The sequence below is a fragment of the Boleophthalmus pectinirostris genome, unplaced genomic scaffold (genome assembly GCF_026225935.1).
Source record: "Boleophthalmus pectinirostris isolate CB_2022bp ecotype Guang Dong unplaced genomic scaffold, ASM2622593v1 HiC_scaffold_16, whole genome shotgun sequence".
NCBI classification, from domain to species: Eukaryota; Metazoa; Chordata; class Actinopteri; order Gobiiformes; family Gobiidae; genus Boleophthalmus; species Boleophthalmus pectinirostris.
Window position 1 is genome coordinate 922612 of NW_026571095.1, and position 16901 is coordinate 939512.

At 42.8% G+C, this 16901-nt stretch overlaps 1 protein-coding gene across 1 annotated transcript in view; it reads right to left on the bottom strand.

Moving 5' to 3' along the window:
* Positions 1-1776: 1776 nt before the first annotated feature.
* atp1a2a (ATPase Na+/K+ transporting subunit alpha 2a) overlaps positions 1777-16901 on the bottom strand; it is a 350773-nt gene continuing 335648 nt past the window's right edge. Inside the window, exon 24 of the mRNA XM_055151513.1 lies at positions 1777-2171. Coding sequence (XP_055007488.1) covers positions 2143-2171 — 29 coding nt within the window. The 3' untranslated portion in view covers positions 1777-2142. The remainder of the gene's footprint in view (positions 2172-16901) is intronic.

The following is a 16901-nucleotide window of genomic DNA, read 5'->3' on the forward strand; positions in this document are numbered from 1 at the left end:
CATTCAAATAAAGGTCTTTTAATTATATTTTTCCTTGTGCGATTAGTTAATTTTTTTTAATCTGTTTTGGAGTGCCTGGAATCCGTTGTGTCTTGAGTTTTGATCCTTTTTTTCCAAGAGCACCCTCTATTTGCTCCTACTGATTGGAACACCTGCAGCAAACAGCCACATTTTTGTTCTTTCAACATATGTAGCATGTTGACATATGTAGTATGTAAGTTCGCATGCAGCTATTCCGGCTTCTCCCTGGCTTCCATTGACTTCCACTGGGATCTTGTGGCTCCTCTCTCTGTGCTGTGAGCTTTGACATTTTGGTCTTAAAATGTTCATATTAAACCGCTCTACATGATCCTATTTTTTATTTTTTCCCCTATTTTGTGTCTTTAAAAAAAATCCTATTCATAATCTAGAGCAGGGGTGTCCAAATTTATTTCATCAAGGGCCACATATCTAAACACAGATGAAGCAGAGAGCTGATTGAGGGCTGTAGACTGATGCTCAATACAGTGAATAATTGAAATATGTGCATGTTTAACAAGTTAGAATGAGCCATCAGTCTTTATTCATGCTAAGATCCTTAAAACCACACACTAAATATGAAATATTAGTTTTATCAAGGTAGATTTTCAAAAAAAAGTTCCAGTAAAAACTTCATTTTTAATTGATGCAAGGTAATTTGGGCCAATTCACCTGGAAGCCTGAGGGCCAAGAAAAATTTGTCTGAGGGCCGTGTTTGGCCATAGTTTGGACATGCCTCATATAGAGTCTGGCACCTGATTTGCTCTTGTAACCTTTAGTGTCGCAGTTGAGCGGCGCTGAACACTTTGGGTGACTCCCTTTTTTCACTTTTTTATACAGTCTATGATCCAAACGCTCCACACCGTGCACGTTTCAGACATCACACAAGCGTGAGGATCTAGCCCGTATTGAAGTAAATATGGAAAAGAAAAAATTTTAGGGCCCATGTACCAATGAGCACAGGCCACTGAAAACAATACGACGCAATCTTGGGTTCACCTTCAGATTTTATTATAGTTCTATGGTTTGTGCCAGGTTACAGAAAAATTGCTCATTTCTCCCTTCAGTTCCTGCACAGGCTGATATCATAAATGCTGTACATACCAATACAACACATTGAAAAATGCTCGTCCCTCTCTCTGTAACTGCTGCTGTGAGCCTCGTCATTTTGGTCTTAAAATGGTCGTATTCTGCTCAACATGATTGGCATTTTTATTTCGCTATTTTGTCCTTAAATCAATTCGTATTCCTAATGTGGCTATTTCTAATTCCTGGAATTTGCCTTCTAATTTGCTCCTATAATTGCGAGCCTCGTAAGCTATATTTGAACACTCTCCCTAAGTCCACTTCTTTATACAGTGTTGTCGTCCAAACGCAAAATTCAAATGTTGTGGCCACAGTTGAACCTAAAGAGGCCATTACAGACATGACTTTGGATCAAAATATGCACAGAAATGCCAAAATTAGGCCACAGATTGGTCTATATTTCAAATTTAAACCCATTTAATTAATCGGTTAAAAGTAGTTTTGGTGTTTAGAGGCTCTTGAAGTAAGGAAATAATTGGTGTACATATTTCCAAATGTGTATTAGCTTAATAGAAAATTGGTGACTAAAAAAATCACATTTAACGGTAGGATACAAAATGATGGACTTCCAAGAAAAATATTGGAAGTATTATGGGTAAAGAATATAAGAAATAAGCAATAAGACATACCCACAAGAGAACTTTGCAACACATTTATTCTAAACATCTCATTTTGCAAACAGTCTCTATTTTTTATTTGTGAACAAATGGTCCACTTTTACATCACAGCAGACAGATCATAAGGCACAGAGTAAAGCGTGAAAGTCTAGTACAATAAAACCAGAAAACAAGTGATTCAGACACTGCTCCTGTTCGTACAGACGATCGACAAGAAGAGGAGGAGGTCAAAGGGCACACACATTTATGCAAAGAAACATCTAACTAGTTCAAAACGGATTTTCCACCTAGGTCAGTTACAGCAGCCGTAGTATTTTGTTGCCCGTACATTGACATTAGCAGAGTGTGTCTCCGTTAAGAAGTGTATCAGACACAGGCTACAGGCGGCAGGACGTCCCAGAGGTGCTCATAATCCTGCAGGCTAATAATACGTCTCCTGTTCCACCCAACCTGAGAGAGAGAAAGAGAGAGACAGACAGAGACAAACAGAGAGAGACAAGAGAAAGAAAGAGACAGAGAGAGTAGAGGGAGAATGAGAAAGAGTACAGAATGAGGAAGAAAAAGTAGAAAGAGAGAGAAAGTACAGAGAGAAAGAGGGAGAGAGAGAAAAAGTAGAGAGAGAGAAAGTAGAGGGAGAAAGTAGTGAGAGAGAGAAAGAGAGAAAGGAGAGAGAGAGAGAGAGAGAGAGAGACAAAGTGGAGAGAAAGAGAGAGAGCAGGAGAGAGAAAGTAGAGAGAGACAGAGAGAGAAAGGAGAGAGAAAAAGAAAGAGCGAGAGAAAGTAGTGAAAGAAAGAGAAAGAGGGAGAGAGGGAATGTAGAGAGAGACAGACAGAGAGAGAAAGAGGAGGAGAGAGAGACAGAGACAGAAGGAGAGAAAGTAGTGAGAGAGAAAGGAGAGGGAGCGAAAGAAAGAGAGAGACAGAGAGAGAGAGAGAGACAGAGAGAGAGAAAGGAAGACAGAGAGAGAGAGAGAGAGAAAAAGGAAGAGAGACAGAGTGAGAGAAAGTAGTGAGAAAGAGGGAGAGAGGGAAAGTAGAGAGAGAAAAAGGAAGAGAGCGAGAGAGACAGAGGGAGAGAAAGTAGTGAGGGAGAGAGAGAGAGAGAGGAGAGAGGGGGGAGAAATAAAGAAATCCATTATTAGTAGAACAAAAGAACATGTTGAGCTGAGCATATGTGCTTATTCATATATAATCGTTTGTGTGGGTACTCAGGGTCCTCTACAAGTTTAAATGATTCATACATATTCAGACATACATTTTATAAAGACGCTTTAGTCCTGTGTCCAGATCAGTCTTTTCAGATCAGGTTTAGACTGTGTTTCTAATGACTTTGGACGTCTACCTGCTTTATCCATGTTTTACACCAGCTTTTTTTGTAATGGACTACAAGTTAGGACTGAGAGCGCCCTATACACGAATCCACTCGGGTGTCCCAGCATGACTTCAGTAAACTACAAAGCCACACGACCCACAGAACACACAAACACACACGGAGCAGACAGCGACACAGCGAAAAACACCCGCAGCCACACTCATCACTCCACGCCGACGAGGAACGGAGGAACGAACCGAAAAAGCGAGTCCAATGTGCCATTTCTAGACACGACTGAACAACTGAGTCACTGCGAACACGCCGACAATCCGTTGGTCCCAGACAGCACCCTCCCTACACGCCACAACTGAACAAAGCCCAGAGTCACCGTGAACGCACCAAACAAACAAAACCACTCACCCATCACACTGTTGTGTTTCATTTAAAGTCCGGTGCGGTTTATTTGTGAAAAAAGTTCAAAAATAGACCATTTAATGACAGTGCGTCTTATAATCCAGAGCGACTAATAGCCCGGAAAATACGGTAAATGTAAAGTAGAGCTGTTTAATGTCATACTGTGGAACATTCTAAGCAGAGCAGCGACATCTCCATAGAAACAAGCAGCCCCAAGCATCTATCCTTGCGTTTCAGAATGATGTGGAACCTCTATAGCCGCAGCTGCCCTGGGACAGCCTGACAGAAACCTTGCTGCACAACTGCGCCTTTGTCCTCCGCACAAACACACTGCCACAGAAACAGACTTTTACACTCTGTAGCTTTTGTCAACCTAATTTTTCCTCCCTGCTTTGTGGAAATCAGAGTTGAATCGACAGAGCCCCGCTAATCCTTCGCATCAAATTGAAAAAGTCTGAAAAGCGTCGGAGCAAATCTGTATTGAATCCTCCGTGACGCCCCCTCCTCCTGAATCCTCGTGTCTGTATTCAGTGCACTGTCTCCGGGCTCGCTGGCTCCCACAGGCCCCTGGTCATCGGCCTGTGATGGAGCAGATTAACAGCCATGATTAACTGTCACATCGGATCTCTTTTGTGCGCTGGTGTCTTGGCGGCGCAGACAAAATGGTGGAGAACATTTTGATCTGTGGTTTAATCTGCGGTTTAGACTCATCAGAGAGGTTTCATTTCTGTTCATGTGGGATTAGAGGAGGTCGGCTTATTGTTATTGTGAAATAAAATATAATGATACACAGTTTAGCGACTCTCACATCAAGCAGCGCTACAGTTTTGGGATCGCTTTTGGACGTAGGTTTGACTCAGAGAAAATGAATATTAAAGATGTGTTGTGTAACTTTTCTAGTGGAGGGTTCGTCAAATGCTTGTGTCCATGGACATGTTATTGCGTTGTCTGAAATGTGTCACAGTGTGTTATTTAACCTTTGGGTCTGGTCAAGTGGTAACGGAGGGAAACGGGCAGATTTTTTACATTCAAATGTCTCTTATTCAGAAACTAGAGGGACTATTGAAGTAAGTAAAGTATCAGAATGTAGGAAAGAGTTACACTCCAACAGGGTCAAGTTAAACCTGTGATATTCTAAAATTTAAAAACTCATGTCGGTAACGGAAGGAATGAAATATGCAGCACTTTTTGGGCAATAAATCCAAACAGTGATAACTCTTGGTTCTCACTTACATATCCTTAACAAACTGGTTTGAATATTTGCTTCATATAGTTTTCTACCATATGGTACAAGATTAGGTTGAAAAACCTCTTACTTTTTGAGTCATGAGATTTTTTATTAAGAAAGGTCATGGTAACGGAGGGAAAAGTAACGGAGGGAAAATTGTGCAAACAAGTAGAAGGTGCAGGATTTTGCCTAATTTGTTGCTTTTTTCTTCCAAATACTTTAATATTACTTCAAAATGAAAGGAAACTATTTCTATAAAATATGTCAGTCCTTCCAAGCAAATTTTGATAATTTTAAATACATTTGTTTTTTTTAAATCATGTACCTTCATCAACAGTTCAAAGATGGAATAACACAAGATATGATGAAATACATCCATTTATTTACATGATTTGCAGGTCTTTGAAATTTGGGAAATAATTTTTGTTCCATGTTTCATACATGGTCTGTTTAAAACGTATGGAACTTTAGAACCAAAAATGGTACAGAAAAAAGGTCAACAGTTTCATAAACTAGAGTACATATGTATCTGTTCAATACATTTTTATATCAGATGCATTAACTTGAATTTTTAGCCTTGCTGTTTACTTCTGCTTGACCGGGCCCCTTTCTATTGTGATGGAGACCAAACCAGGCCAAGTTACAGGTCAGATCTGTGGAGAGGCGACCCCATACACAGTCAGAATGCCTAAAAACTGGCATGTATTTATTTGTACTTGTATATCTATGTATTTGTATATCTATGTATTTTTGAGCTATATAAACACCTGTAACTGAGTAAATGTAAGGTAGAGCAGTTTAATGTCACACTGTGGAACATTCCAGGCAGAGCAATGACGTATCTATAGAAACAAGCAGGTGACGGACTACCCGTCCATCCGGGTCGCAGGGGCAACACTTTAAGCAGGGACTCCCAGACTTCCTCCATCCCGAACACTTCAACACAATTAAAGTGTTCCCAGGCCAGTCCAGAAGAGACATTGTCCAGCTCCAGGGCCACATACAGCTCTTTGGTTGGCTCTGACCAGCCCCTTTAAGCTCATTTGGCATCACAGTATAAACAGATTTTATCATTTGACTTCGTGCATGGACTAAAGCTGCATTGCTTTTATTTTAGGTGTTTTTTAAATTACATTTTTGTAAGGCAAACTCACTTTTTCATTGCTGAGTCATAACATAAACTCTCACCAGTCTGACCAGCGTGTCAAAACAATGCTATTTACTGCTTTTGATAAATAAATACAAATAATATCATGCACAACTGAGTTAAACATTTTGATACTTGAACACCTCCACCTGAGCTGACAGACTCCCAACCAAAAAGTTACACAGTGCATCTTTAACATGGAGGCTTATCTATCCAGAATATAGACTGTATAAAGAAGTGGACTGAGTGAGTGTGACGTCAGTCAAATGAAGCTCAATGAGGAGAGCAGTAAGGGCGTATTTGGAGCCAGTTCCATATTAGGAATTAATTTAAGGGAAAAACTGGTAAATAACAGCACCAGAATCATGTAGAGCAGGTTAATGCGAACATTTTAAGACTAAAACTTGTCTGAATTACACAAGTCTTGATTAGATTAATAAAAATGAATAACAATATCTGCAGCTGATTAAATCTATGTCAGAACAATGCCTTCCTTGTGCGTAAATTGTCTCTATGATGATGACATAGGCAGAGGGATTCTATTTTAGAACTTAACATCACTTCTTGTATTTTACTTTTCTTCTTAACTTTGATTTCCACAAATTGTCACTTAACTTATGTAAAATTATGATAAATATTCACCACACATCCACCAAACCACGTCAGAATTAGAAAAACACGAAAACCCGTCAAATGTACTTTACACTCTTCAGAATGATCTCATTACAGGTGTCTTGATCACACACTTTTGGAGGTGGGGATGAAACAGAGATAATGAGGCTTATCTGTCCACAAAGAATCAGGAGATACTGTTTAATTATATTTCAGAACAAGCTGCTTATGTGAAAGTTACAGGTACAGGCAGATCACATGGCAGACAAGTGAAACCAATAACCTCAAAGTTGCCAGTTCAATTTCTCAGTTTCTCACTCAATGTTAGAAAACTGTGATGCCCAGTGGGAGATGACATCACCGTAAACATCGTCACAACAAAGCGCCGCATGCTGTGGGCCCCTCCTATGGATATTTCATTTGTAGCAAAATAATTACAAGACGCTGCCAAATCCTGCACGTATCACTCAAGAAAATAAAATGGGAGAAGGAAGGAAGTATGTCACAGTGGGCGTGTACGATGGCAGTGAAAACAGGGATCTATCGGCAAAGGCTATTTTAATCCATGTGTCATTCGTTTTTCAATATAAAGCCAAAAATAAGAAAACTAAAAAAACAATTATTTTCTTTATTATTTTTCTCCAAAACCAAAATGAAAAAACAGATAACGATTCGTTTTTTTAATTTTTTGATTTTGAATTTAAATGAATAATGAAAAAAAAAAAAAAAAACTGATATAACGGCCGTTTCCCGTTTCCATAACTTAAACTGTGATGACGGACTTTTGCGCCACATAAAGACTGAACCAGGACTAAACCGTTTTCAGTCCTGGTCTGGTCCCAGTCTCAGTCCTGGTCTCGGTCCTGGTCTCGGTCCTGGTCTCGGTCCTGATCCTGTTCCCAGTCTCAGTCTCGGTCCCAGTTCTGGTCTGGTCCCGGTCTCAATCCCAGTCTCAGTCCTGGTCTTGGTCTTCATCTAGTCCCAGTCTCAGTCCTGGTCTCAGTCCTGGTCCTGGTCCCAGACTCAGTCCTGGTCCGGTCCCGGTCTAAGTCCTGATCTCAGTCCTGGTCTGGTTCCGGTCTGGTCCCGGACCTGGTTCAGTCCTGGTTCAGTCCTGGTTCAGTTCTGGTTCAGTCCTGGTTCAGTCCTGGTTCAGTATGGGGTGCAAAAGTCCAGCATTGAAATTTAAGTCACAGAAACGGGAAACGGCCGTTATCCGTTTTTTCCATGATTCATTTAAACACAAAATCAAAAACTCCGTTTTTTTTTTCATTTTTGTTTTGGAGACAAATAATGAAGAAAATAGTTGTTTTTTGTTTTCTTATTTTTGGTTTTATATTGAAAAACTAATGAACGAATGATACATATTCGTTTATTATGTTCAGACTGCAGCCTGAAGTGACCCAAATCAGATTTTTTTGCCCCTATGTTCCTGTATCTGATCTTTTAATGACAGTCTGAACCACACAGATCCAATTTTTTCAAATGTGACCCAGACCACTTGGATATGTGCTCCTAAAAACCATACATTTCCGATCTTTTGACGTGTGGCTTTAGTCTGAAGGGCCAGGTCGCATTCGTCCCACCTACACGTCACAAATGTACACAAACGTTCTTCATGTCAGACGAAAATTGTGTGAGTGAAGCACTGAAGCACATCTCAATCCCACCACTCTGCGACTCTGCACCCACACGTTCCTTTCTACAGATGTTGCTGCCACTGCCCCACAAAACACCACGGCCAAAATCCTCGTCCTTCTCCTTCTCAGTCTCCTCCTTAAAACAAATAAGCTGTACGTGTTCTGGCTCCGGTACAACAGCAACTTTAAAATCTGGGGCATTTAAAGTTCACAGTGGAGATCACATACAAGTCGCATTTAACTGGAAATGTGAACGACCTCGCAAAAAAATCTGAATTGTGCATTAAGCTCTATAGTGTGAGTCCGTAGCCTAAATGGTGTCTAGAAAATAATCGATTAAAGATTACTCAAGACATGCACGAATCACTCCAATTCAGGTGAATAAATGGTGAAAACAACTAAAACATAGTTGAAAGCTCTGAAAAGTCTATTTTACAGAACAGGTTTGCTTTAAATCCTCTGAGTGTGACTGTGAATTGAGCAAAGTTGAATATTGCGAGAGTTCATCTTCCTTCAGAAGGTTATCACCAGACAGCTGTGGCCACAATAGTACATCCTACAACAAGTGAATGTGACTAAGAGAAGGATCAATAGAATATATTTCACACCTATGAGACTCCGGATGCATTCATTCTGTTCAGTGATTAACAGTTAAGTCTGAGTTTATTGTGCGACTGTCTCGGTAAAAAAGTCAGGCCAAAATCCCTCATCTCCATGGAGATGTTATTGCCTTGCCTGGGATGTGATCATGGCATTCAAATGATCTGTCGCACTGAAACTTAGAAGATGCAAACTCCAGGGCAATTTACAGATCAGACCTGTGGAAAGGCGAGCCTGCTCAAAGAATGTAATTGCACACAAATGTAACTAAATAAAGGCAAGACAGATGCACGTAAAGCAGAGGTAGCCAACCTTTTTTGTCTGGTGAGCTACCTTTACAAAATGAAAATACCAAAGAGCTACTAATGTTAGCAGTCGAGAGAAATTGAGTGTAGATAAGAGCCGCAACAAGCTTCAGATGAAGTACAGTTAGATGCAAAGAAGAAGTTAGGTATTAGAGGTCTGCGCGAGATAGAATTTTGAGTCCCGCAAAGAATTATAATTTTCAGTCCCGCTCCCGCCCGCATCTGCAATATTTTGTCCCGCGCCCGCCCACAAGTCCCGCAGCATGGGAACCTTTGCTTTCTTAAACTCTATCAAACACAGAGAAGCGAAAGAATTTGGGCTACGTATGAGAGGAGGCACAGTGGGCGATCCGGCGGCATGGTTTAATCCTGGTTAAATCCTGTTTTAGTCTTGGTTTTAGAGCTGTTTTTAGACCTGGTTTAGTTCTGGTTTTGTTGCGCAGGCAGAACGACGTAAGGAAGGAGGAACTGTCCGCGCGGCGTAAGGGACGTGGGGGGACTGTCTGTGCGGTGTAAGGGAAGGGGGACTGTCTGCTGCTTAAAATGTTTTAATTAATGCCAAATTAAATCTCCAGCACAAATTATGCATGATATGCGTTCATTCATCTTGTTTATATTTTACTTTATACTCATATTTAGTTTGCGGGACTGCAGTTTATCATCCCTCCCACCCGCTCCCGCGTTGTTTAGCCCCACTCCCGCCCGCGCCCGCAGCGAGCTTTCAAAATGTGTCCCACGTTGCAGTGGTTTGTGTCCTGCGAGACTGCAGGGCTCTATTAGGTATCAAAATTATACATTTACAGTGGTAATAGGCATTTAATTCATCACATCGAGTTATTCAGCACAATAAGTGTAATTTAGGAATCTCTTGGCGAGCTACTTGGAGGGGGGTGGTAGCTCCTGAACTACAAGTTGAAGACCCCTGATGTAAAGCCATACTAGATACACCGTATATGAGGTGACAGACAGCCCCACCAAACTATCATCTCTGTTCTAATGTAGTTTCCTCATCACAAACAGACCTGCAGTTGTGTTTTGTTTCATTCACACATGTTTAACCCACAAACCCTGCACATTTAGGTTTTCTTAAACATAAATCACTCTGTTCTGCCTTGTGATGTCATGGGGATGCAGGAAGTTTTTAAACTCCACACATCTTCACTAGAATCATTTGGATCATTTAAGCCCTGGATGCCTCTTTCTACTGACCTAAAGGTAAAAGGAGCTGTTCTGTGATGTCATGAAAACTACTAGCCAGGCTGGTGTCACCTAGTGCCTCTGCCTCATTTCATTTCTCTCCAGCGACTAGGTCAGGAATTGGAATAGACTAGATGGTTTGCAAAAACCCCTGAAGTGCGAGTTCGGGCACCAGCCAATTAGCAAAGAGCCATATGTTCTGTGTTGGCAACGATTCCTGAGATCAAGGATTTACAGTCGGAACAAAGAGAATGTTTGGTGAATTTCATCAAGGGGAAAGACGTTATTGTCCTTCTTCCTACAGGATTTGGGAAAAGCTTAATATACCAGTTAGTCCCTGTTAGACACAGGTACATAAGTCACGACAAAATAGCAGCGATTGGTTAAACAAAAAAAGCAACCGCCTACTGTCGAGTGAACGAATCCTAACGCTGCGAGGTCAGACGGTTTCTATGAAGTGAAACCGGTTGATGAATCAGACTAAAAACTGCCACTTCATGACATCACAAGGTGGAATAGAGCATTTTGAGCTTTGGACATGTAGACAGACAAATAATAAAGAGTTACTCACTCGAGATGTGCAAAAATGTTGAAATATTGATATATAGTATCATTTAATGTGATGATACTGCAGAGTTAGTAATTTGGGGACCATCGGCGAATTTTAGTTTAGAGCCCTCAATATAGTGCACTGTTTTTTGTTGTTGTTTGTTTTGTTTTGTTTTTTGGTTGGGGTTTGTTTTGGGTGGGGGTTTATTATTTATTGCCTGTTTTTCCCCATTGTTCTTGAGACACAAACATCTTTATCTGAATTGGGGTTGACTGGAACCTTGTCATTAGTTTAGTCGCCTACAAGAAAACCTGAGCTAAAAGTCGTTTTATTTTATTTTATTTTTTTTGCTGGTACAACTAATTTGTTTACATCTATTACTTATTATTATGATTATGCTATGATTATGTTCAAATCAGGGTCAAGCTGACTCTGGATGTTTTGACAGTTAAAATAGATTTGACAATCAGATAATATTTTGACGTTGTTTTCATGTTTAAAAATAAACCACGCTCATTTAATGTCATATTGAGAGAAAATCAAATTGCTCTGAGGCCTCGGCCATTAGTGGCACTGAGGGCATTTGGTTGGGGGCCCCTACAGGTTCGGGGGCCCTGGGCGGCCGCCTACTGTTACCTAATAAGGATTTGCGTGTGATGTGGCAGACATGTGATTTAATGTTTTGGTGGCCATACTAGAGATCAAGACTGGGATTATTCAGTTTATTACAATATAATCATGACGACTTTAAACAGCACAAACAACATAAAACTGTCCGAAATCGCCAGCTCGTCAGATCAGCCATCGTTAGAAAGGTATAGGCGAGTTTCATTGTTGACAAAAGCGCGCGTTGCATGCTGGGAATTATTTTGGTCGACGGCAATAAACACTAATTCAACATGACAGACGGAGAGAGAAAACATGTAAAGGGGATTGATCCTGGTTATTTATCCACTCTAACGGCAGAGGACGCCAAATCACCCTTTTCAACCCCGACAAAAGCCTGGACCAAACCAAATTTCTGGTCAGAATCGCCAACTACCTGGACAAATATTCACTTGGGCGATATCCACAATGACTTGGTGGAAACTCCTGGGCCATTCACAGCAGAAAAGATGAAAACCTCCAAGAGTCTCGATGTGTTGTTGAACTTGTTGGAGTCCACGGTTTGTTAGGATCTTCTACGTTTGCTCTGCGAATGTTTGAAAGCCGTTTAATTCACAGTTAGTGGCTATTTTCACTCGGAATATGAAAAAGACATTTTCCTTCTTCCGTGCTTCTATTTGTGCATCCGATAATGCAGCAGGAATTTACCATTATCGAGGATAAATACGCAAGGTTACGCACTATGTTTGACCGCTACCGTGTTTCTTGCCTCCGACCAAAATATTTCCCTGTATGCAACGCGGGCCTTTTAATAATAATGACGTCAGCTGCCTATAAAGCTAAAGTCGTCCTCCTGGGTTGTGGAATAGATCTCGATCTAATTCCGATGGAGCTTCGTCAGTCTAATCAACGCTCGCTCTGTGCCCAACCTTCAGTATCCAGATATTTACAATGACTTCATTCAATGGACATCGTCCTACACCAACCAACAACTGAAAAGCTACACGGGGTTAAAAGCATATAAATATTTTGCAGCGGGATGCGTGAGATCTTTGTTGATCACCAAACATCACATCTGTTCCTGATAACAGCCAGGGGAAGTAGAATGGGGGTCAAAATCAGAGCCAAAGCAATCCGGGACGGTGGAAATAGAGGACCAGGGTGGGAGGATTCCATGTTGGTACACCGGTGAGAAAAATACTTTTGGTATATATCATTTCATTTAGTCTAAATCCCTTCTTCGTTTGAGTGGAGGTGGTCCCTCAGCAGAAATGAAATGTTGACTGCACACATGATTGTACTCAGTGGGCTCCATCCCTCTCTTTTTATGTCGCTCTCCACCTCTGTCTGTGATCTTTATCAGCCGGGATCCGACAGAAAAATACTTTGGCCTCCTTTAGCAGATTGACTCTGGCCAGAACATCCAACAGCAATGCAGGTCAAAACCATTGTTATTCAATTCAAATTTTATTGCACACAAATACTACACATTCGTCTAGATGGATAGTTTGACTCCAATATGGCAGCATAAACACCAGGTCACGTGGTTTTATGACTTAGACGCAAAACCTTAAATGGTAGTGCCGCCTCTGGCTGTACTGACATATCACCAAGCGTATTTTTTGGTATATTTTACTAAATTATTTTGTTACAGCTACAGTTTTGTTGCTTGTTGAGAGGAAAGAAACTCGTTAATGCAAGACATTTGAAATTTTCACTTTAATTTTGCACAGGAAATGGTTTGACAAAGACAATTAGTATCACAGCCACGAAAGCTCGAAGCTCAAATCGAAAAGCTCAAAATATGTTTCGTATCATGGCCTGTGTATCAAGGTATGTATTGTGTCGTGGCTTACGTATCGAGATATGTATCATATCGTGGCCTATGTATCGAGATATGTATCGTATGTGGCCTATGTATCAAGGTATGTATCGTATAGTGGCCTACGTATCGAGGTATGTATCGTATTGTGGCCTATGTATCGAGATATGTATCGTATCGTGGCCTATGTATCAAGGTATGTATCGTATCGTGGCCTATGTATCGAGCTATGTATCGTATTGTGGCCTACGTATCGAGGTATCTATCGTATCATGGCCTATGTATCGAGATATGTATCGTATCGTGGCCTATGTATCAAGGTATCGTGGCCTATGTATCAAGGTATGTATCGTATCGTGGCCTATGTATCAAGGTATGTATCGTATCGTGGCCTATGTATCAAGGTATCGTGGCCTATGTATCAAGGTATGTATCATATCGTGGCCTATGTATCGAGATATGTATCGTATGTGGCCTATGTATCAAGGTATGTATCGTATAGTGGCCTACGTATCGAGGTATGTATCGTATTGTGGCCTATGTATCGAGATATGTATCGTATCGTGGCCTATGTATCAAGGTATGTATCGTATCGTGGCCTTTGTATCGAGCTATGTATCGTATTGTGGCCTACGTATCGAGGTATCTATCGTATCATGGCCTATGTATCGATATGTATCGTATCGTGGCCTATGTATCAAGGTATCGTGGCCTATGTATCAAGGTATGTATCGTATCGTGGCCTATGTATCAAGGTATGTATCGTATCGTGGCCTTTGTATCGAGCTATGTATCGTATTGTGGCCTACGTATCGAGGTATCTATCGTATCATGGCCTATGTATCGAGATATGTATCGTATTGTGGCCTATGTATCAAGGTATGTATCGTATCGTGGCCTATGTATCAAGGTATCGTGGCCTATGTATCGAGGTATGTATCGTATAGTGGCCAATGTATCAAGGTATGTATCGTATCGTGGCCAATGTATCGAGGTATCGTATCATGGCCTATGTATCGAGGTATGTATCGTATTGTGGCCTACGTATCGAGATATGTATCGTATCATGGCCTTTATATCGAGGTATGTATCATATTGTGGCCTATGTATCGAAGTATGTATCGCATCATGGCCTTTGTATCGAGATATGTATCGTATCGTGGCCTATGTATCGTGGTATCGTATCGTATCGACAACTTCTTAATGATCCTCAGTCCTAAATGTGTGAATGAAACACAACACAACTCCAGTCTGTTTTGATCGTCTGTGACAGCGAAAAATTACCTTTAATGGACGAATTTCTTCTAGAAAAGTGTGTCGGTCGCCTTGTCACAGTTAAGATAACACCAGACTGTTATCCTTTCACATTTTTGGTTCTCAGCTGTCAGAATCATCAGAGAGGCCGGAGCTGAGATAACACCGACTCTCCAAAACATAAACATACAAAACGCTTTCTTTACGGACCGCGCACATGTAAGTCTGCTGTCTTTTTTCACACGTGGATTCAGACTCACACAGTCACACACACAAAGAGAGGCAGAGGCTTGTGTGTGTGTTTGTCAGGTGATCTCTGTTCAAACACGAGACCTCCACACCGACCCGCAGCTCCGGGTTCTGCGTCCCTAAATCTCACCCTGTCCATCTCGCTTTGTGTTCTGATGTAAAGGGTTTGATTTGATGCTCCGCCACCTCCGAACATGAAGAGGAGGAGGAGGAGGAGACAAGAGGAGGAGAGGAAGAGGAGGAGACGAGAGGAGGAGAGATGGAGGAGAAGACGAGAGGAGGAGAAGAGAGGAGGAGAAGAGAGAGGAGAAGACGAGAGGAGGAGAGGAGGAGAGGAGAGAGGAGAGGAGGAGAGAGGAGGAGAAACGAGAGGAGGAGACAAGAGGAGGAGGAGGAGAGAGAGAGGAGACGAGAGGAGGAGAAGAGGAGGAGGAGAAGAGGAGGAGAAGACGAGAGGAGGAGAGGAGGAGGAGAAGACAAGAGGAGGAGAGGAGGAGGAGGAGACGAGAGGAGGAGAAGACGAGAGGAGGAGAAGAGGAGGAGAGAGGAGAGGAGAAGAGGAGGAGACGAGAGGAGGAGAAGAAGAGGAGGAGAAGACGAGAGGAGGAGAAGAGGAGGAGGAGACAAGAGGAGGAGAAGACGAGAGGAGGAGAAAGAGGAGGAGAAGACAGAGAGGAGGAGAGGAGAGAGGAGGAGAGGAGGAGAGGAGGAGAGAGAGGAGAAGAGAGGAGGAGGAGACGAGAGGAGGAGAGGAGGAGAGGAGAGAGGAGGAGACGAGAGGAGGAGAGGAGGAGAGAGAGAGGAGACGAGACGAGGAGAGGAGGAGACGAGAGGAGGAGAGACGAGAGGAGGAGACGAGAGGAGGAGAAGAGAGACGGAGAGGAGGAGAGGAGAGAGAGGAGAGAGGAGGAGACAGAGGAGGAGAAGACGAGAGAGAGGAGGAGGAGGAGAGAGGAGGAGAGAGGAGAGAGGAGAGAGAGAGAGAGGAGGAGAGAGAGGAGGAGACGAGAGGAGGAGGAGGAGAGAGAGAGGAGACGAGAGGAGGAGGAGAGAGAGGAGACAGAGAGAGAGAGAGAGAGAAGGAGGAGACGAGAGGAGGAGAAGACGAGAGGAGGAGACGAGAGGAGAGGAGGAGACGAGAGGAGAGAAGACGAGAGGAGGAGAAGAGAGGGAGAGAGGAGGAGACAAGAGGAGAGAAGACGAGAGGAGAGGAGGAGGAAGGAGGAGAAGACGAGAGGAGGAGAAGACGAGGAGAAGAGAGAAGAGGAGAAGACGAGAGGAGGAGAGGAGGAGAGGAGAGATGAGAGGAGGAGAGGAGGAGACGAGAGGAGGAGAAGACGAGAGGAGGAGGAGGAGACGAGAGGAGGAGAAGAGGAGGAGAAGACGAGAGGAGGAGAGGAAGAGGAGAAGAGAGAGGAGGAGAAGACGAGAGGAGAGGAGAAGACAAGAGGAGGAGAGGAGGAGGAGAAGACGAGAAGAGGAGAGGAGGAGGAGAAGACGAGAAGAGGAGAGGAAGAAAGGAAGAGAAGACAAGAGGAGGAGAGGAGGAGGAAAGGACGAGAAGAGGAGAGGAGGAGGAGAAGACGAGAGAGGAGAGGAAGAGGAGAAGAGGAGGAGGAGAGGAGAGGAGGAGAGGAGAAGACAAGAGGAGGAGGAGAAGACAAAAGGAGGAGAGGAAGAGCAGAAGACAAGACGAAGAGAGGATGAGAGGAGAGCAGGAGAGAGAAGAAAAGGAGAAGTGGAGGAGATGAGATAAAAAGAGAAGAGGAAAGGAGAGCAGGTAGAGAGGAGGAGGAGGAAAGAGGAGAGAAAAGGAGGAGAGGAAAAGGACAGGAGGAGGAGAGAGGAGAGAAGGAGAGGAGGGGAAGAAGGAGAAGTAGAGGAAGGGAATAGGAGGAGGAGGAGGAGAAGATGACAAGAGGAGGAGAAGAGAAGGAGAGGTGATGAGAGGGAGATAAGCATGGAGAGCAGGTAGAGGAGAGAAGGAGGGGGAGACAATGGGAGGGAGGAATGAGGAGAGGAGGAAAGGAGAAGAGGAGGAGTAGAGAAGGAGAGGTGGAGCAGAGGAGCGGAAGATGAGAGGATGAGGGCAGGGAAGGAGGAAATAAGGGGAGAAGGTGGAGAGGAGAAGAAAAGGTGGCAGACATGAGAGGGAAAGATGAGAGGAAAAGAGACAGGCAGCAGGGCAGGTAGAGAGGAGAAGGAGGAGGAGGAGGAAAGAAGAGGAGGACAGGAGGAGGTGAA